The 22,272-nt window shown below is 44.0% G+C and overlaps 1 protein-coding gene across 2 annotated transcripts; it reads left to right on the top strand.

Annotated features, from left to right (window-relative positions):
* The first annotated feature begins 2,429 nt into the window (after positions 1–2,429).
* CDO1 (cysteine dioxygenase type 1) lies at positions 2,430–14,518 on the top strand. 2 transcript variants are annotated; one of them, XM_021702076.2, is made up of 5 exons: positions 2,430–2,733; positions 5,882–5,959; positions 7,486–7,640; positions 12,644–12,813; positions 13,751–14,518. In XM_021702076.2, exons 1-5 carry the CDS (start codon positions 2,564–2,566, stop codon positions 13,778–13,780), a joined length of 603 nt encoding a protein of 200 aa, XP_021557751.1. In that variant the 5' UTR covers positions 2,430–2,563; the 3' UTR covers positions 13,781–14,518. The 2 variants fall into 2 exon arrangements, with proteins under 2 accessions (XP_021557751.1, XP_044773028.1); XM_044917093.1 differs by having other exon boundaries at positions 2,564–2,733; positions 12,644–12,817; positions 13,755–14,518.
* The last annotated feature ends 7,754 nt before the right edge of the window (positions 14,519–22,272 follow it).

The raw sequence follows: 22,272 nt of genomic DNA, 5'->3' as shown, positions 1-22,272 counted from the left end.
TATGATTCACATAAGCAACAGCACTACATGCTCTGACGTAGTAAGTGCCCTAAGAAGGATACTGATTATCGCCCCTTTTCAGGGTGAGATACAGCTAGCTCACTTGAGAGAAAAGCATTTGAGCTAAGACTTCAGGTAAGATTTGGATATATGGAAATGGCCTTCTAGAGTCTAGTCACAAGGAAAAGCTTAAGCAAAAGAATGGATTGGGTAAACACAAGAGATAGTCACTAATTCACTGGAAGATAATATTTGTTTAAAAAAAATGGCAAAAGGTGGAAAACTTGGAATGCCAGACTGACATTGTGTATTAGAAATAAGAGTTACTGAAAATACCTGACTATGAAATGACATCATTGGTTGTTGCCTTAGGATAATGAATCTAGTGGCTGTGAATAAAGGATTCACCCCAAGGTCGGTGGGGGGGGAGGGGGGGTTGCTGGAACCAAGGAATCCAGTTGAGGTCTACAATAATCTATCCAAAATAGACGCTTGAGCATGTGTAGTAGCAATAGGAATAGAAAAGCAGGAAATCATGAAGTATACAGAGGTACAAAAATTGGCATTTGGTAGAAGGGTTTGAGAATGAAGCAAGGAAAGGGGTAGACCATGGTGGATGTGGTTTTTGAGCCTAGGTAGCCTCTCTGCAGAAATAGAAACTCCGGGAGTTGAAAAGCACACTTGAAAGGAGTTTCAAATATGTTGCATTTTAGGTGCCAAACCATGTTAAATAGAACTTGCTCTCAGTATATAAAATTAGGGAGAAGTGGGAGGCATCCACATAGAAATGACCAATGAAACTGTGTTTGTGGGAAGATGTAGAGAAGAGAGGCAATGAATATGAATGTGTGAATGCAGCTATATTAGGATTCTTGAAGTCTTTGAAGGTCAAGAAGAGCCAGTGAAAGTAGATTAGGATAGCTAAAATGAAGTAATTCGGAGACTCAATAGAAAACATAAGAATAAAAAATTTTTTCGAGTAAACAATAAAAAGTGTACAAAGTACTCTGCCCCAGAATACTTCAGTTAACCACCTCTCAGCAACCTATATCACAAAAGGTTGGCTTCTGAGGCGCTTTCTACCTCTTTTTGAACAATGGTGATTGCACTGTCATTTTTACTCCCTAACAACATTATTAGAATACTTACAGTGTAATCAGTTTAAAACAGAGATGTTTAAAATAAGACTTTGGGTGGCACAAGTAAATGTAAATATGTAGACACGCATACATTGAAGCAAAATGGGGGTGGGGGAGTGGGGAAAGACTGGTCTTTGAGAAATTTAGGCTTTCAATAACCTTGAATCCGAATTATTCTCTGGGTCCGTTTATAATGAGACAGAATGAATCTATACTTGCATTTCTTCTGTCCCTCACACTTTTCATTCATACTCACTTCGTGTCCTTCACAAACCGTGCTGAGTGCCCTGCACAGCATAGAGACACGTTTCCCTAACCAGTAGGCTCTTTGGTGCACTCCTCGATTTGATTTTAATAGCCTCCTTAGAACCCTTTAAATTACTGCTTTAGAAGCCATTAATGATACATCCGGTCTCTGCACCGAATACATTATTTTAAAGGCAATGTTTGATTTTAAAACTGAAGAGGGGTTCCCTGGCCTCCCAACGTCTCCCTCGTCTTGCTCGAGACCCGAGTGTCCTTTGTGAAAATTGTATTTTCGGTACAGTACATTTAGATGTTTTTTCCAAGAAAGACTTCCACTTTTTTTTCTCCACCTAGCCTGGAACATGTTCTGGATACTTTCAGTCGACGACACAGGAGCTCTCCAGCTAGGGAGTGGACGCCCTCGTCAACCTTCGCAAGCAATTCTGAGTTCCCACTTCTATTCGGAAGGGAGGGCCCCTCCCTCCCCTCTCCTCAGCGCCCCCCCGCCCCAGCCTTCTGACCCTTTGCGGTCTACGTCCCCGCATCGCCGACCCGCGCGGCGGGGAGCCTCCCAGGGCGGCGGCGACGCGGGAGTGGAGGGGGGCGCGGAGCCGAGGGGCCAGGATGGGCGGACACAACGCGCCGCGCCGAGGTGGGCGGGGGACGGCAAGAAGCCCACCGAGGAGGCGGGGACGTGGAGCCGGGGTCCCCGGGAGCGCCGCCGTGCCGGGGGGTGGGGAGGGAAGAGGGGACCCGGGGCGGCGTGCGTGGACCTTGTCCGCACGCTCCCGCCGCCTCCGCCACGGTCCCCAGGTCGCTCCCCGCCTCTCCCCACCCTCCGAGGGCCGTTGGTACAGTCCCGCCGACTCCGAGAGCTTAAAAAGGGCCGGGCCGCCGGACCCAGCCGACTCGGTCCTGATTTGTGCGCGCGGCGAGTTCTACCGCGAGCCCGGATCCGCCACGCTGCTGGGGGACCTGGGGGTGCCTCTTGATATCTTCGTGGGGGGCTCTTTAGCTGTGGCGCTCGAGCGTCTGGGGTGTGGGTGTGTGTGTGTGTGTGTGTGTGTGTGTGCGCGCCCGCGCGCGCAGCTGTGCAGCCAACAGCTGAGGTCCCTCGCCCCCCGCTCCCCCGCGCTCAGCCCAGCAGAGAGCCGCGCGCGCCGCCAGCCCGGCGAGGGATGGAGCAGACCGAGGTGCTCAAGCCGCGGACCCTGGAGGATCTGATCCGCATCCTGCACCAGCTCTTCGCCGGCGAGGAGGTCAACGTGGAGGAGGTGCAGGCCGTCCTGGAAGCCTACGAGAGCGACCCCGCCGAGTGGGCGGCGTACGCCAAGTTCGACCAGTACCGGTGAGCGCGCCCTAGCCCCGGCCCCGAGAGCTCGGGTGCAGGTCTCCGACGCCCCGCGGCGCCCACCCTCCGGCCGCTCGCCAGCCTTTTTCCCGCAGCCCCGCGCTGCGCCTTCTCGCCCTCGAGCCGCAGGGCTGGCGCTCGGCGCTTTGGCCCAAAGGCGGAGCATCCCGGCCTGGCCGGAGACTGCGGAAGGCTCCGGGCGCGGAGGCCACTGTACCGCTGCCAAGTGTTTTGTCCTCTTCTCGCCGGTCCACCGGGACGCTTCCAAACCTCCGCTCCTTCTCTCGGCCTCGGGAGCTGTGCTCTTCCCTCCGGCTTGCTCGCTCGCCTTGGGCGCGGCGGTGCGGGGAGACCCCCCTCCCCGCCCGCGGTGCCCCACGCGCTTGGGCTTTCCCCGGCCCGCCGCCCCTGGGGGACGGAGCGTGCTCGCTGGAGAGAACTCCATCAGCCATCCCGAGAAAGGGATGGCGGTGGAGGACACAGCCCCCCGAGCCAGTTCTCCATCAGTCGGTCGCCCGCGGCCGGGCACCTGCCAACAGGCATTTTTGCCACGATAAAATAGGCTGCTTTCAGCTCATGCTGACCCTCCCAGACCCATTTAACTTGCCGGGCTGTGGGGTTATTTCCACCCACTCTCAGGGTTGTGAATTCAAGGAGTGCTTCCCTTTCAGCCCCCAGGCAATATCCTTTCTCGAATCCTTAGTTCTGAGGCTCTGGAATGTAAATGGGAGACCGCTGCTTCCCAGATGTGCTGGAGTGAGATGGTCCTTTGCAGCTCTGGCTTCGTGATATAAGTAAAAATGAATCTCTCTACCAATCCTCTAGCGCCGGAAGTAAAACCTGATCCCCCCCTAAAGGGTGAGGGTTTTCTGTTCTGAAGGGCAGCTAGCGATTCAGTCTTTATGGCTGGTTGGGCTGAGGGTAGGCAGAGGAAAATACTTGAAAGATAAGAATAAGCAGAGATTGTTTTCCTTGGGAGCAGTTCCTTTTAGTCACCCTACCTAAACAGAGGTAAGTGTGTTTGTCGGCAAGGGTTGTTTCCTCTGTATTTTAGGATTTGAAATACAACAGCGAAGCCTGCTTAAGATCCCATTTTCCACTTGTACGTGGCTCCAGGAAATTCCTTTGGTTCCTATCCTTCTGTGGCTACCAGTAAAGCTAGCAGAGTCCACTTTTTAATTTTGCGGCTAGCTCCAAGTGAGGGCTTATTCTGGGCCAGGTACTCTTCCAGGCAGTTTAATACACCATATTAACTCATTTATCTAATGACACCTCTGTGAGATAGGTACAATTCTTACCCAGCTGTTTTACAGATGAGGAATGGTAGGCAATAAAAAGGTTGCATTACCTGCACTGGGTCAGACTTCTATCAGGTAGGAGCCCCGAGAGTCAAATTAGCATCATTATTCCGAGTCCTCACTCCAAACAACCACTAACCTTCCAGCTGATGCGTGGCGCCTGCCCTCAGCCTAGATAGATCATTGACCAAGTGAAATTCACCAACCACGGTAGGCTGGAAGGGCTCTGAATCTTTAGAACAATGGCATTTCCAGGGGCTTTCAGTTCCTCTTGATTGATAAGCTCTGAGTCACTTGAAATGCAAGCATTTGTGTTGATCTATGCACAGGCATCCGGAAGTGCAACTAAAATAGTGATGCAGTCCTGGGTGGGCAGCTGGGGCAGTGTGGAGGGAGAGATGTAGGACAGTGCAAATCATTTTGATAGTATTTTTTTTGCATGGCATAGGTGTCCAGCACTGCAAAGGATTCTGATCTCTGACCTTGGGAAAGCCAGTGCAGACAAACCAAGACAGAATGTTCTAGTGTGAGCCAGATGGTAACGTCTCTGGAAATAGCTCCAGAGAGGCAAGGGGGGTGACCCCAAAACTGGTAGAGGGAGAAAAAGAGTATTCTGACACCAAAAGTGGAGTTTATTGGGAATTAAAGGCTGTGTGCACAGCCCCTTGCGAGGTCATCAAGGGCTACCAAGTAAGGATGACTGACATCTAAAAAGCACTTACTAATCACCTTTCTCTCCATGCTCCCGCTCTGCCAGCACCTGGCCTCCTGCCTGGGGAGGAAAAGGGAGGAAGGGGCATTCAGGACATAAATGAACAGATGACCGTGTGATCAAACACTCCCCCAAATATGGGAGAAAGATTCCTTGTCTTAAAAAATCTAAGTGAGGGTGCCTGGGTGGCTCAGTCGTTAAGCGTCTGCCTTCAGCTCAGGTCATGATCCCAGGGTCCTGGGATCAAGCCCCACATCGGGCTCCCTGCTCGGTGGGAAGCCTGCTTCTCCCTCTCCCACTCCCCCTGCTTGTGTTCCCTCTCTTGCTGTGTGTCTCTCTGTCAAATAAATAAATAAAATCTTAATAAAAAAAAATCTAAGTGAATGTCGTGATTTATATCAAACTTTGCTAACTAGATGGTGTGGATGGTACCTTTTCGACCAAGAGAAACTTTAAAAGTGGGTTTTGGTTTTTGTTTTACTGATGGTGTGCTTGTGGTCCTTTCGATTTGGGATTTTTTGTGGCCAGTTACTGGTTTCTCCTGGAAAAGGTTTAGAGTGTTATTTACTTCCCTATGGAGTGTCCTTTGTTGTATACTTAAGTCAATCCCCACCCTATTTGTGGAGGAATTTTCCATTATGAGTGCTTTTGAATGTGGTTTGTGTCTGGGTTATAGCAAATACTAAGGAGAATTCTAGAAACAGCTATTTAATGAAACCTTGTTTCTTATGTTCTGGTTTAGCTACAGGGAGGAAGGAAAAAAAAAAATAGCAACATTCTTGCCTAGAGCGGTAATGTACTTTGTAAATACCTCTGTAAGAAACTTACTCTTTTTATCAGTTTGAGGCTGTCAGGAGGAGAATCAAGGAATTTGCTTCCCCCCTCCCCCCCCTTACCTTTTTTGTGCCATTAATTAAAACAGAGCAGTTATAAACGTTGTGATATAAAATACAAAAATGTCCAAAATGACTTGTTTTCATTTGTGCTGGATTTTTCTAATTAGAAAACCACATTTAAAGTTGTTTAGAGGTAGAAATGTTCACTTTTGTAAGTGAGCCATACTTTGTGACACACTTCTTTTTCCCAATGTATATTTCATCAACCAGATTCAAACTTCTGAATACCTTCCTTTCAGGTATACTCGAAATCTTGTGGATGAAGGAAATGGAAAATTCAACCTAATGATTCTGTGTTGGGGTGAAGGACATGGCAGGTAATACAGTTAATTCATTTGCAGATGCTTAGTCGATGATCTAGTCCAGCCTAAGAAAAGGCCAGTACCAGAATGGCTATAGGTCTTGGGAGCATTAACAAATTTCATGATACAGTTATTTGTTCAAAATGTCCCAACAGAAATTCTCATGGGAATTAACATCAGGGGTTTAGGCATACACCATGTATATCAAAACCAGCCCCCCAAATGAGTAGTAAATCGAAGGAGGTAGTAACCAGTTTAACTTAATCTCTCTCTCTCTCTCTCTCTCTGTGTCTTCTGTAGAGTTAAATGTATACGGAATTTTGCTAAAACTTGACCTTTGTGGTGCTTTGAAGTCTGTAAACAGTTATGGGACCAAAGACGAAAGGGTCCACATTTGGACCCAGAAGAGCAATTCACAAATTCAGAAAATTTCTTGCTACTTCAAGTTAATTGTTTACTGTCTTTGCCTTTTTTTACTTTCTTTTTAGTTTTTTTATGTAGAGGGCAAGGCAGCTTAAACTAATACCAATTCTTTGAAACTTGGTTCCTTAATTTGTCCCTAGTTTCTACACTTGTGAGTATTGTTATCTCTGTAAACAGATCCTTCTCGGGCTTTTGAGAATGGTAAAAACAATACTGGCAGACCCGTTTTTGATGGGAGAGAGGAGACTTGAATTTATGAGATTTGGGGGGAGTTAGGTCTATAGAGGATTTTACTCATACAGAATGGCATTGTTTTCATTCATTCAATATTTTTTGAAAGCAGATTATGTCAAGAGTAGGACTAGGCTCTGTGGGTTTAGGAAATGAGTTCTTATGGTTTTATGCATTCAACATAGAAGATAAATGCTAATAACATACAGGTTCATACCTTTTATTAGCCTAAGGTTACATGAATAAATATTTTCTGCAAATCCAATATACTTCCGTTCTCCCTCCATTGTTGGGAGTTAATCACAGGTGGGGTGCTCTAAATCTACAAAATATTAACATGATGGCAGTAAAACGTCTGGGTGTTAACACACATACCTTTTGTCCCCCAAAGGCAGGAGAAAAGAGAAAAGGCCTGGGGGGCAAAAAAACCCACTATAAAGTGATCTTACAAGTGTGATGCAGTTATGAGAGATGATTATCTTTATCCTTTCTCAAATTTCTCTGAGGTTTTATAATCGAGTTGTAGCCCAGCTTAATTGAGGTCTTAAAAGCTGCGTCTTGCAGAAGATAAAAGGTTGCTGGTTTTGTATTTCTGTTATCAAAGTAGTAGTACAACCCGATTTTTAAAAACACACTGTTCTGTACTTCGGTTATGCATCAGCATTGCACCTCGTATATGCACTGATACGGAAGACATAGTATGTTACATGTTGCCCTGAACGCTGTTAATTACAAATCGATGACATTTACAAAGCCAGCTGAAATGGTTTGTGACCCGTCCTCTCGACAGTATGCAGCAGTAATCAGCTCTGGGCAGAGTGTTATGCGGCTCTGGGTGCTGCTGGACCATCCACTGAGTTCCGTTGTCTTTTTGTGTCTATATGTAGCAGTATCCATGATCACACCGACTCCCACTGCTTTCTGAAGATGCTGCAGGGAAATCTAAAGGAGACCTTATTTGCCTGGCCTGACAAAAAATCCAACGAGATGATCAAAAAGTCTGAAAGAATCTTGAGAGAAAACCAGTGTGCCTACATCAACGGTAACTAACGTCGAATACCTTTTTCTAAGGGCAAGTGGGAAAAGCCTTGAACTCCCTTCTGAAATACTGCTTACTTGCCCACGTCCAGCAGACTTTGGTTCATGGAGTCATGGTTTCAGATACTTGGAAAATGATCTAAAAGCAGTAGGTTTTGTTTTTTTAAAGCTTTGCATCTGAGTTAGAATCACTTTATTCAAAATACGTGCAGTAGATGCACTGAAAAGTCATTTCCTGCGAAGTCTGAGGACAGTTAGCATTGAATATGAATTTACAAAAGTAGATTCTTTTATTTTTATTTTTGTTAAAGATTTTATTTTTGAGTGATCTCTACACCCAACATGGGGCTCAAACCCACAACCCTGAGGTCAAGAGTTGCACTCTCTGTGGCCTGAGCCAGCCAGGCGCCCCAAAAGTAGATTCTCTTAATAAGGGAGTGAGGCCAGGTTGGAAATATTAGTCTTTGTGTTAGAAAATGTAAGGAAATGTTCTGGAAATGATTAAGAATGCTGGCTAGTCCCTGTTTTTATAAAATACATACAGCAGACTTAAAAGCATGTTCTCAAGGGAATCTTTATAGAGCATATTATTTACCAATTATTTATAGATCTCTACCAAGAATTCATTCTTTCTCCTAAATGTGATCTGGGAGAGCCAGATGCTTTTCAGAAGAGGCTGTGATTGACATCTGTATTTCTAAAGGAGATAGTAACTTTCCAAAAAGCCTGTTAAAGGTGGTGGGAGATCATTTTTGATTCCCATTTATAGATGAGATTGCCAACATACAGGAACAATAAATAACTCGTCTGAGGTCACTCAGCTTTTAAGTGCCTGTCAGGATTTGAACTCAAGCCATTTGATTCCAAAGCCCGTACTCTTAATTGGGATGCCATCCCATTGATGTAAAATAAAATACTACAGAGATTTTTTTCTGGCCATGCAACTTTTTTCTTGTATCTTAAAGTCCCATATTAGTTTTGACACTTGACCTGAATTTGTTCATTAGTTTAAGAATGTAAGCCACTTACAAAGGTCAGATAGTATGGGAAATTTTCTCCCCCATTCACGAAACACAAAGGGGTCCATTTCTTATGTGGCGGGAAGCTTTTATCTGAGGGTTGGTATATATAAGACATACCAAATTTCCTGGAACAATTTTGTTGCCTGGATTCCTCCCAGTGAAGCCAAAAAGCCTTTCAGAATAATTGCTTTCAGCTGGAGTCCCAGAGTCTTTGTGAAACTAGATTAGGTCTTAAAGAGGAGGTAAGCTTTTTTTCAAGGGTCTTCAGTGCAAAACCTATAGGAGCCAAGCAGGTAAGGTAAGTGAGTCATACAGGCCAAGAATAAGGCTGTGGGTCCTGGTGTGTGCAGGCCACACTGTCTAAGGGGGACAGTGATGGCCACTCAGTTCCAGCCACATGGTTCAAATTCCTTTTCCACCGAAGTGGGAAATTCTGATTTTTCTGGGAAATTTTGCCAGTCGGTAAAATATTGGGTGGGAAAAGCTAAATATTTCTGTAGACGAATTGCCCATAAGATGAAAAACCTCGAGAGTTCAACTCTTGATTTTTACCGATGCAGGAGGGGTGCAGATGGGTGCTGATGGTGGGAACGGTGTTTCGAGTACAGGGAAGAATGTGAGGGAAGGGAAGTCACAATCATTACAAAGAATGAAAAGTTCCGGAATGGTCTTGCTAGAGACCAGGGAGAATGGGCTTGGACAGGAGTAGGAAGAGAGTAGAGTGAGATGAGGGCCTGGGGCCTCCAAAACCAGCTGAAAGTAAGAGCTTGCTTTGGTCAGTAGAATTTTATTGGGAGTATCTTGATGGATTCCGTAGCAGTGTGCAACACGGGGTGGAGAAAAAAGAAAGTTGAGACAAGGAGACCAAATTACATAAAGGCAAATGGTAGACATGCCTAGACCAAACTGGCATTGGTAAGTATCACCAAGAAAGGTCCAAGGTTATTGTGAGAGATGGTACACCATGGGCATAAGGAAAGGAGGCAAAGACGGATGGATGGACGGATGGATGGATGGATGCTGGGATTATTTTTTTTTTTTTTTTGAAGATTTTTATTTATATGAGAGAGAGCGAATACATGAGAGGGGGGAGGGTTAGAGGAAGAAGCAGGCTCCCAGCCGAGCAGGGAGCCCGATGCGGGACTCGATCCCGGGACTCCAGGATCATGACCTGAGCCGAAGGCAGTCGCTCAACCAACTGAGCCACCCAGGCACCCGGATGCTGGGATTATTAACAGTAGATACCAGACAAGAGTTTCAGGGGCTTCTCTAAAGAACGATGACTAGGTTTTGTGGGGGCTGTGACCGCAGGATTGTGCAGCTTGCATTGAGTAGTGTACGCGCTTGCAACTGGAGAAACAAACAATTTGTGTAAGGGTGGCCATCTCTTAAGAATGTAGAACTTAGGTTCAAAAGTGTGCTTAAGCCGGTCTATCATGAGCAGTAAACTATAGAACCACAAAGTCTGCGTATCCGAGAATTACGTCCCATTTTGGGAAATGAGGAAAACGGCTAAAGATCCCAGAAGTTGTGAGTTGTTGGAAGGTGGTCTAACTATAGCTGGGATAGAACCTCAGTCTTCGCCTTCTAGGCTTTGCTTTTGTCTTATACGAGCTCATGGAGCCAGATCATAAAGTATAAATCATAATTTGGTGCCTACCTTAACTACACTAATTAACACTGAATTCCTTCCTTGATTACACCTCAAACTCTCTCCTAACGAGAAATTTTTTCTCAACATATTTTTGAGTATTTTCTCTTTCCTCTCTTCCCTCCCTCCCCTCCTTCCTTCCTTCCTTCCTCTCCCCCAGGGCCCTTAGGCTTACTTCAATGTGAATTGATCAGTCTCTCAGCCAGGGCTCACCTGCCATCCTGGGGTCCCCTCACATCATGCAGGCTTTCCCTGTGCTCCTTCCCATTACTGATCCCCTTTTTTCCTGATCACTTGTCTGCTTCCTTCTTGGTTCGTGCTCTTATTTTGGTGGAAGATATCTTCATTGGCTCTAAGAGAAAGAAAGCGTTCATGGAAAGTAAGTTTTTGAGACCTCATGTATCTAAAAATCTCTGTTCTACCCTCGCAACTTGATTGGTAAGTTAGCCTGATGTGGAATTAGGACCTAGGATCTTCTCTCAGAACTATGAAGGTAATCCCTTGACTTTTCGTTTCCAATCTGTCTTCTTTTTGAAAGCCTGGTGCCATTCTGATTCTTGAATCTTTCTGTGTAATTATTTTTTCTTTCTAGAAACTTTGGAATGTTCTCTTTTGGTATCTTTTCCTATCCCCAGTATTACAGTCCTGTACCTTGATTCATGACTCTCATTCATTGTGTTGGGTAGTCTGTGGGTTCTTTCATTCTGGAAATCTGTGTCCTTCTAGTCAAGAAAATATTCTCAAGTTATTTCTTTGGGGTTTTGTTTGGTTTTGGTGTTTTGGTTCTGTTTCTGAACCTCTTATTGCTCAGATATGAAACCTCCTGAACTAGCCATCTGATTTTTTTTTTCTTTCCTATTTTTTCTTTTTATTTCTCTGTTCTTTGAGTCTTTTCTAGCTTCCTCAGTTTTTCTTCCAACCTTTCTATTCAGGTTTTTGTTTCAGCTATTTCTTTTTGTTTCTGAAAGCTCCTTTTGTTCTCTGGTCCTTTTTGTGGTATTGAGCTTCTCTCTCTGAGGATATTAATCATAAAAAAATTTTTAAGTCTTCTCCTGAGCAGTGTCTGTTTCAAGGGTCTGCATTTTGGTGGGGGTGGGGGGTGCTCTGGACCTTGTCTTTACTACTACTAGAGGCCTTGCTCAGTTGTCTCGTGGCCTTGGCTGTATGCTAATATTTGAAACTGGGGACAAAAAAAAAGTTAACTGGTAGCTCTGAACACATGGATGGTGTGTGTCAACTAGACTTCCCTCCAGGATAATCTGGCAGACATTTCTCCTTGAGGAACAACCAGTAGCGATATCTTGAAGAGCTTTGTTCTAGAGCCGATCAGATCCCCTGAGAAGGTGCTTCCCATCTCCTGTCAGGCTGGGGAGGAGGGTGGTGGCGGGGGAATCCTGTCTGGCAGCATTCTGGCAGCTAGGTGGGGAAGAAAGCAGGGATCATACCATTCAGTAGGTAAATGATCACTTAGGTCACCTGGTAACATCACCTGTTTTTCACCTGGTATCCACCGGTCCTGAGTTCGTGTGTTAGACTCTTTCTAGAGTATAGATCTCAGACTTGTACTCAGGGGAATGAGGGAGAGAAGTGGTAAAAGGGATTTGAGCCTCTACTTAATAGGCTTGCAACCAGTTCTTGGATTTTTTGCCCCATCTTCATCCTCATTTCCAGAAGCTGCCATCCCTGAGCTGTTGATACGTAGATACAGGTATGATATCAAGATGGAAGTCAGGTTAATTTGGGGCTCTCCTCACGGGGAGCTAAGGATTTAGCTTTCTGTCCTTGGCAAAGCCATTCATCTACTTTCAAGCCCTCAAACTTTTACGCTTTCATTGATGTTTTCTATTTTCCCATTGGTGTTGGGTTTTTTTGTTTTTTTTTTTTTGGTCTTTGTGGGTTGATGCCTTTTTAAAATTGTTCTAATAGGGGCGCCTGGGTGGCTCAGTCGTTAAGCGTCTGCCTTTGGCGCAGGTCATGATCCCAGGGTCCTGGGATCGAGCCCTGCATCGGGCTCCCCGCTCAGCGGGGAGCCTGCTTCTCCCTCTCCCACTCCCCCTGCTTGTGTTCCCTCTCTCGCTGTGTCTCTCTCTGTCAAATAAATAAAATCTTTTTAAAAAAATAATAAAATAAAATTGTTCTAATACAATTGTAGGGGGGTTTCGGGAAAGAGTAGAGGACACATTGCTTACGATCTTTAACTGGGAAGTCCCTTCGAAGTGACTGCTTGTCTGTATCAGATTGATTTATGATCTCACGTGGTTGGCAGAACTTTTGCCGGCACCTGTCGGTCATCTCAGCTCCTTTATCCGCTTCTCCTTCCTGGGTGTCATGTAGATTCCATCGGCTTACATCGAGTAGAGAACATTAGCCACACGGAACCCGCCGTGAGCCTTCACTTGTACATCCCGCCGTTTGATACGTGCCATGCCTTTGATCAAAGAACAGGACATAAAAACAAAGTCACCATGACATTCCATAGCAAATTTGGAATCAGGACTCTGTTTGTAAGTAGAAGTTCTCTCTCCTGGGATTAAGTGCTCTGTGGGTCGGCAACGTGACCCTGTACGCATTGAGTTTTTTTTTTGGTCCCAGATACTATCCGAATGTCTCGCAGTAAGTATTCTTGAAGTGAAGACTGAGAGCAACTTTAATGTGGGGGAGGGGACCCTTATATTCTAAGTCTTGTCTTTAATTTGGGAGAGGTCATTTGCCACTTATATTTTTTTAAGAACATAAATTAGATGCAAAGGGTTATGTGTGGCGAAACTTAAAAGTGTATGCTCTTTCCTAAAGAAGATGTTCCTTCATTTCTTAGAGAAATAAGAATAAAAACTATTATTTGATATTCACTGCTTCTGCTGTGACTTAATGGTCACAGGCCTATGAACTAGGACAACACAGATCACTCGCATAGTTAAGCTTCCCAAAGTCAAGGCCCTATTCTGAGTGCCAGGCTGCTTTTTCTTGGAGCGGTGCTGTTGTTTAGGCCATGAGTCAGTGAGAGTAGAGTCTGGTAATGTGTTCTCCTGGAGGAATAAGTATTTCCCCCTGAAAATAATCAGGTGGCCAACCGTGATCGGGTATGGCCAGTCTTCTCCCGCTGGTGAAATACATTGGCCATTCAGGGGAACGGTCTGGAATTCATAACGAGAATGTCCAGAAATAGACAATGCCTGGAAACCAGTACTGGAAACTATCCTCGCAAATCTTAAGAAAGTACCGCCTCGGAGGGAAGCGAGGGCAGAATTTTCTCAGGTGATTACCCAGCCTCGTTGTCTGCATTCCAATCCCCAAGAGATAGTCTTATCACAGGAACAAAACAACAGGGCTCCCCGGCCAAAGCCAAGTTTTCATACATGGCTAGAAAAGCAAGGACTCCTTCGGAACCGGCTGAAAGTTCTTGTGTAAAGATTCTTACACAACTTTCTTTGTCTCTTATAGACAGCTTCAGGATCCCTGGAGAACAACTAAGGAGCACCAAATCCTCTAAGGTTTTAGCTTAAGGTCTGCTAAAAGTTTTGCCCTGGACAGGGATGCGTCCAGCAGCTGCTGTCCATAATACACTTTACGAAGCCAATACTTAGATCTCCCGCAAGGCAGATGCTAATTATCAAGCACTGAGCAAGCAGATAGTACTCCAAGCTACTGCAGAAGAAAAATCACACACTAAAGGAAAAACGGGCTCGTAATTGTAAAGGCCAATTCAAGTGCTGTCCTGGTTTTATCCTCTGAATTCAGTGGAACTGTATGGGGGGAATGTCAATGAATGTCAACAATTCAATGAAGATTTTTAGAGCTTTTGGAAACCCTTTGGTCTCTGAATTGTAATTAGCAATAAATAAAAACAAGAAACCACAGACATCAGATGCTTGCCTTGTTACTTGGAGGACTAAATGTAGGTGTCTTTCGTATCCCTCGTATGTTCTTAATATTTGCAGAGATTTTTTTGAATCTATGGATTTTATTTTTTCAGTCTTACTTGACAAATTCCTGTCCGATAAGTAGCAGGATATTGTAGACAGAGAAACTCAAGGCACTTTGCCATTTGGTAATGAAAGGGAGGGCAGAAGATTTTAGGGAACTACCTGTACCCCTAAAACCAGGCCAAACCAAAAACACAAACTCATGTCTAATGTGTCCAGTGGTCCTAGTCAAAGACTTTGTATAACCACTAAAATTGCCAAATGATTTTAATAAAACTGGATTTGAATACAATTCAAAGTTGTCTTTCTGTTTAACTTGATTGGAATTTCATTTAATTCATACTTTCTTAGATTTCGATGGGGTACCAAAAGCACTGCAAAAAATGCTTTTATGAGATAAGGTGTTGAGAGGGCCAAAAAAAAAAAAAAAGCATTCAAAGCAGCTTACCTTTTTGTGCTTCACATGCCTTCACTAAATGGCCAGAGATACCAAGTCCAGGGCCTCTGGCCCCCGTGTGGTTGGCCAATATGAGCAGTTTTGCCTGAAAATAATGTGTGGGTCTGTCTGTGTTTCAATGGGAATTGTTCCCAGCATTTAAAAATAAGAGATTTCATAGAACAACATGTAGATTTCTAGCTTCTTGAAAATTTGACGTCCCTGCATTGCATTTTCATTGATGTCAGCTGGGCTCAGATCTGCCCCTTCCAGTGGGGCTACCACTCCGGTCTGGCCCACCGTCCAGCTTGCTGGTTTGTCCTGTTGATGTTACCTACAAAGACCGCATATGTATTTTGAGTTTGCTGCTCCGACTTCTGGCAGTCATTTTAGGAATACCTGTCATAATCTTGGAATTGATTATTTCCAGAAACTTACTCAGAAAGTAAAGTCCTTTGAAGGTGGTTCTATGTAGATCGTTGCTTGGTTGTTGACACCATCTTGTAGAATTATTTATATCTTTATGACATCTTTGTTTCCCTCTCATCTTTGAGAAGGATGGTAACCACTTACTGAGTGCTTACTACATGGTAGGCATTGTTACAAGTTGTTTAGAGGTACTAACTTCTGGGAAATTTCTTCATGTATTAGGTCATGTGTCGCTGCTCCTTTACATACTGCTGCTTTGACACCTTTTACCACAGACTTAGTGGCTTAAAGCAACACAGATTTATTTTCCTGGAGCTCCATGGGTCAGAAGTCTGTTTCACAGCATTAAAATCAAGATGTCGGCAGGCCTGCATTTCCTTTCTGTGAGTTGTGTGTCGAATCTGGTTTTTTGGGTGTTTTCTCTTTTTTTAAGATTTTATTTATTTATTTGACAGAGAGAGAGGGAACACAAGCAGGTGGGGAGTGGGAGACGGAGAAGCAGGCTCTCCACCGAGCAGGGAGCCCGATGTGGGGCTTGATCCCAGGACCCTGGGATCATGACCCGACCCGAAGGCAGACGCTCAACAACTGAGCCACCCAGGCGCTTTCCCTAGCTTCTAGAGACTGCCCACATTCCTGGCTCAGGATCCCCTTGTCCATCTTCAAGCCAGCAATGGCAGGCTGAGTCCTGTATGTCTGCACTCTGAGCTGTTCTTTGCTTCTCTTTGCTCCTTGGAAGGACTCAAGCAACTAGAAACCATCTGTGTCTCTACACTCTACGCTTCTATCTGTAAAGTCTCGTGGCATGTGAGCTAATATATCGTAGGTTCTGGGGGTCAGGATGAGGATGTCTGTGGGGGTCATTCTACCACCGTCTACCCTCTTGCTCCCAGAGAGCCACGTCCATCCCATATGCAAAGTAGATTGACTCCACCCCAAGGTCCCCAAAGTTTCCACCACAGTGTCAACTGAAAGTCCAAAATTTTGCCCAAATCTCAACTCAAGAAGTCCCAAGTCTCCTCATTTAAGTTAGGTATGGGTAAGGCTCTATTATAATCCATCTGGGACACCAGTTTTCCCCATATTTAGAACTGCTAAGCACTTACCAAATTTATCTGGCCAAGAATAAATGAACCTAGGATTTGACCCCAAGCAACTTCCTTTAGAAGTCGTTCTCTTTATACTTAGGTCTTTCAGGTAAGAGCAATCTGGGCCACATCCAATTTTTGTGTTTCCTACTGTATTAAAAGAAAAAAGATGGTAAACATTTTATATATGTGATATAAGTGTTTAATAGATAGTAGTTTTAACACACAGTGTGTGGCAAATAATGGCCAAATCTAAATTTGAGGATCGTTATGCATCTGAGGCTCAGTCAAAAAGGCCACTCTGGCATCTGTGGCCATCGTGGGCGTCCTGCCCACCCTGATCTCTGAGGTTTGCCTAGTTGTCTGTCATCCACGACCATTAAGAAGGAGCAGACATGCTTCTCCTCCAGGAGCTCCAAGCTCTCTTGGCTCGATGAGATGTTGACACAGATGGTGAGGCAGTGAAGCCATCAAGGGCCCAAAAGGATTTTGTAGGAAGAGAAGGAACATTGAGGGCTGGAATCGTGCTGGTTGCTGAAAGATGAATGGGATATGAAGAGGGTAAGGACTTTAGTGTTGCAGAGGAAGAGGAAGGAGCCCTGTGTGAGGAGTCCATGAAAGGCAGGGCTGGCTGTTGGGCCCCTGGACACCCTCAGCGTTCAGGACCTCCCATCTCCTTGGCAGCTTGAGGTGCTGCATGGCCTGTCCCCTCTGCCCAGTGTGCCCTTGTCCCCACTCTTTCCATGGCTGCCTCTTCTTGGCCTTCAGGAGTCAGCTCAAGTGTTATCCCCAGAAAGGAATTCCCCAACCACCTTATAGAAAAGCAAACATCCGGCCACTCTCCATCCGATTTCACTGAAGCATTTAGGAGTATCTGAAAAGGGTCCTACCTCTTTTCACTCCTTAGATGTCGAAATCTTACCAATAGGATGGGAGCCCCATAGGGCGGAGACATTGTTTCATTCACAGCCTTATCCTGAGCACTTAGACCTGAACAGAGCAGGTCCTCGGTACCAATTTATGAAGTGAATGAGAAAAGCTCTCGGGGCGCCTGGGTGGCTCAGTCGGTTAAGCTTCTGCCTTCGGCTCAGGTCATGATCCCAGGGTCCTGGGATCGAGTCCCACATCGGGCTCCTTGCTCAGCAAGGGGCCTGCTTCTCCCTCTGCCTGCCTCTGTCTCTCTCTCTCTCTGATAAATAAATAAAATCTTGAAAAAAAAATTAAAAAAAAAAAAGAGAAAAGCTCTCAATCTCCTCATGTGACAATTCTACATTCATGTACCTTTGTGCTATGGTACTTTTCCCTTGTCACCAAATCACATGTGTCATATTATTTTATATTAAGTATGGAAATTCTGAGGGTCATGTTTTTAAGCCAGAGACTTCTTTCATCGGGCCCATGTCAGTGGCTTGTCTTTTGGTGTGGGTTCATCGATCACATATGTAGACAAACCAGTTGATGAAGGAAGAGTTTTTATATGTGTTTCGTGGGAGGGGGCAGCATTAATGATTCCATTTAGCAATGGTGCTTAAGACTTTTTTTTTTTTTTTTTTACTGGCTCAAAGAGCACTTTGAAAATCGGAATGCTCAAGTTCAAGGCCAGCACACCACAAATTGGCATACAATTTCAGAAAAGACTTCTGGACCCTCCCAAGGTCCCTGGGAGCCCCGGTTAAAGAACCCTGTCTTATGAGAGCCAAAGCACATGGACAGTGGTGGCCATTTCAGGTCATTTTTGGAGCGGGGAGGGCATTAGCAAGCTAGGCTATTAGTTAACCTTTTAAAAGTTACAAAGGGGTTTCCAGGAAACATCAGAAACTGGTGCTACCTTGTCCCAGGCACGTCCACCTATTTCACAAGGTCTGTTCTCTGTGTTTCTAACAACACAAAGGACACTTCAGACTTTCACAACTTTACGGATCCAGTTGGTAGATGTGTCCTTTAGAAAGTGTGTATGGGAAAATAATACATAAATAAAAATTTTTTAAAAATTAAAAAGGGATACGGGATAGTGAAAGAAGACAGACACACAACAAATATTGTATGATTCCACTGTTATGTAAGGTACCTAGACTAGGCCAATTCATAGAGACAGAAAGTAGACTGGAGATCCCAGGGGAAGGGAGGAGGGGGGAGGGAGAGTTAGTGTTCCGTGGGTGTAGAGTTGGAGGTCATGAAAATGATTTGAGTGTAGATAGTGGTGATGGGTTTACAACATTGTGAATGTTGTATCTGGTGTCACTAAATTGCACATTTGTGAATGATTAAAATGATAAATATTATATATATTTTTCCATAATTCCGAATATTTTTCCTGGCGAAACTTATAAAATGCCCCATCATGAAATAGGGGAAGGGGAGTAAGAGTATACTTATCATGAAACAGAACAGATGAACATAGGGGAAGGGGGAAAAACAGAAAAAGAGAGGAAGGCAAACCAAAAGAGAGTCTTGACTGTAGAGAACAAACTGAGGGTTGATGGAGGGAGGAGGGTAGGGGGTTGGGCTAGATGGGGGATGGGCATTAAGGAGGACACTTGTTATGATGAGCACTGGGTGTTGTATGTAAGTGATGAATCACTAAAGTCTCCTGAAACTTGTACTACACTGTATGTCAACTAACTAGAATTTAAGTAAAAACTTGAAACAAACAAAAAAGAGTATACTTATCATGGCAGACAGTGGAGAGGTTGTTGCTGGGGAGAAGACGATGAAGGAGTGGGTTTTTAAAAAAAAGTTACACGTATCATGATGAGCACTGAGTAATGTATAGAATTGTCAATCATTGTATTGTACACCAGAAACTATGTTAGTTATATTTGACTATACTGAACTATATGTTAATTATACTGATTTTTTTTTTTTAAGATTTTATTTATTTATTTGACAGAGAGATAGCAAGGGCAGGAACATAAGCAGGGGGAGTGGGGGAGGGAGAAGCAGGCTTCCTGAGGAGCAGGGAGCCCGATGCGGGGCTCGATCCCAGGATCCCGGGATCATGACCTGAGCCAAAGGCAGACGCTTAACAACTGAGCCACCCAGGTGCCCCTATAATGATTTTTTTAATTTTTAAATTATTTTTATTATTTTTTATACTTGAATTTTTTTGAATTTTTTTAAAGATTTTATTTTTAAATAATCTCTAGACCCAACTTGGGGCTCAAACTCACAACCCCAAGGTCAAGAGTCGCATGCTCTACTGACTAAGCCAGCCAGGTGCCCCTCTTCTTGAATTTTAAAAAACCCATCACTTCAAAGATAGAAAACTTTACAGATAGACTCATGGGTGTTCCCCAAGGAAAGCTGCAGTATTTTTTTTTTCATTCAAGATTTTATTTAAATTCAAGTTAGTTCACATACAGTGGAGTATTAGTTTCAGGAGTAGAGCAATTCATCAGTTGCATATAATACCCAGTGCTCATCACATCACGTGCCCTCCTTAGTGCCCATCCCCCAGTTACCGCATCCCTACACCCCCCTCCCCTCCAGCAATCCTCAGTTTGTTTCCTGTAATCAAGAGTCTCTTATACTTTGCCTCCCTCTCTGCTTTGTCTTATTTTATTTTTCCTTCCCTTCCCTATGTTCATCTGTTTTGTTTCTTAAATTCCACATATGAGTGAAATCATAGGGTATTTGTCTTTCTCTGAAAGCTCCAATATCTTAAAAAATAAACCAAAGTGGGGGGCGGGGAATGTGTACGTGTGTGTGTGTGTGTGTGTGTTTGTGTGTGTGTGTGAAGAGATGAAACATACTGTCATAGAAAACACAAACAACATAAAAAGCATAGGGTAAAGACCATTCTTCCCATTCCTGCCCCCAGGCTCTCTCTTTCCCTTTCTAAAAGTAACCTATGTTACCACTCTCTAAGTTTGCTTATTTATTTATTTTTATCATTTATAAGTAGGGTAACAGTCTGAAGTCCAGGCTGTGCATTTACAAGGAGAGCTTTCCATATAAGAATGCCAACACTTCCTTCTTTCTTTCCTACTGATGGGGTCATGGTTTTCTATTGTATGAATGTACCATAGTTTAGCTCATCGTTGGTGGATTTTGATATGATTTCCAGACTTCTACAGTTACCAACAATTCCAATGAATAACCATATGCAGAATGTCATTTCACAAGTATCAGTTGACACATTTTGTTTTTACAAAACCAACAAGATAACTCAGCCCCCCGGAAATGACGGAACAGCACCAGGTCAGGGTCAACTGCGCTGGCTGAAGAGTAACCCTCCCGTGCAGGACCTGTCACCTGATGTCACCGCTTTTCATTTTAGTGTTTCCGCCCTGTTCATTGGTCAGATGCATTCATGGGAAGCCTCTAGTGCTTCCAGAAGCTTGATGCTCACAGAGATTACTTATCACAAGCAAGAAAGGCCAGGGAAAACCCACGTGTTCCTGAGAAAAATGAATGATCTAGTCACGGTCAATTTAGAATTCTGCTCCTGCTCCACAGGAGAGCTGATGCTTTCCTGATGTTGTCCTTGTTGTCACTGAGCTTTTTGGGTAGTGAAGATGGGAGAAGATGTGGTAGCTTCGAAACATGCCTCACAGTTGCTTAATGGGGGGCATTTTGTTTGTTTTTCAAGTAATTCACAAAAAGACATAAAGGAACTGTGAGAGACTCAGATCTACTGAATGTGGTTCCGAACACTGATTTAAGCCTAAATCAGTGGTCTGAGGGACATCCTTAAACAAGCTCAGGAAGTGATTGTTTAAAATATTTATATTTATGTATCCATACACTATAGCGATATGTATGATGTTTACCCAAAAGTGCGATCAGAAAAATTCCTTGCACGGGAGTGGTCGAAATATTATAGAACTAGAAATTAATGCAGTTGAGGACTGGTCAGCCTTCAATGCCAAGAGCCCTCCCAGCCATGCCATACCTAAGACAAAAAGTGTCATTACAGCTATAGATCACCGCAATGCACCTTTCAAAAAGACGGCTCTTACATGTTTGTAAGTTTATGCAGGATTCATCTAACTGATAAATATAAAATAATGAGATCGTGCCATCACGAAGATAAAATGTACTGCAGTGAGCATTTGTCCAAACAAGTCTTATTATAAATGAAACCAAGCAGGTGAGGTTAAGGTTGACCAGTATGCCCGAGCAATGTCATGCTTGTGCAGGTCCACACATGGGAGCTGAGACTCAGGAATTCTGTAAGCTGATTGGTAGATGAAAACTGATCAAAACGGGAGTGTTTACACTGTGGGAATCTGTCAGTGCTGTAAATCAGGGTAGTTCTCTTCCCCCAAAGACCCTGTTCAACATTTGCTGACATACCACTGTATCTAAGGTCGTTCAGCCAATTCAAAATAAAGACAAGTTTTGCCTGGACTATGTAAGTATACACTTTCACCTTTTTGTTTTTATTGCGCTTTTAAATTTTTAAATTGCGCTTAAATGTTTAAATCAAACATTATTTTCACTTCAGAGAAATCCTTTAAGGTAAGGCAGGAATATTGTTTCTCCCCACCCCATTTCAGAGATGAGGACATTTAGGCACAACGGAGATGAAATATTTTGCCCAAGGACGCACAACTAGGTAATGGAAAAACTAAAACAGACGGTTCTGCTCAGGACACGTTGGACCTCTGGCAAAAGAGAAAAACTATTGAGCAAGGACAGAAAATCAACAAGGTGCCCCACGCAATGGTGACCCTATGACTTTTCTGTCTGAAATCTGTTAACTGGTTGTGATGTCGTAGTTTAAAAAAAAAAAATGCTGTTGAGGTACTTAGTCTGGATGGGCCAGTGAAGGGTCTTCTCTGTCCCAAGTGGATCCAATGAGTTATTATGTCATAGCAAAGATTGGGACTGGGCTGTGCTCTATTCGTATTTAGGGTTATAATTTTTAGGGCTATGTTCATAATGAGACCCTATGGCACCAGATCAGGATTCCAGGTTGTTTCCATTAAGACTCGTCCAAACACAAAAAGTAAAAAAATAATAATAAATGAATAAATATATAAATAAATAAGACTCGTTCAAATGCAATTGCCTAAATGTAACCCACACAGACTTGAATAAAACAAGGTCATGTAACTGTGAAATCCAGGGGGTATTCAGGCA

Source organism: Neomonachus schauinslandi, chromosome 7 (assembly GCF_002201575.2).
Source record: "Neomonachus schauinslandi chromosome 7, ASM220157v2, whole genome shotgun sequence".
NCBI classification, from domain to species: domain Eukaryota; kingdom Metazoa; phylum Chordata; class Mammalia; order Carnivora; family Phocidae; genus Neomonachus; species Neomonachus schauinslandi.
Note: the sequence above shows the minus strand (reverse complement) of the source record. Positions and strands in the feature narration are given on the sequence as shown.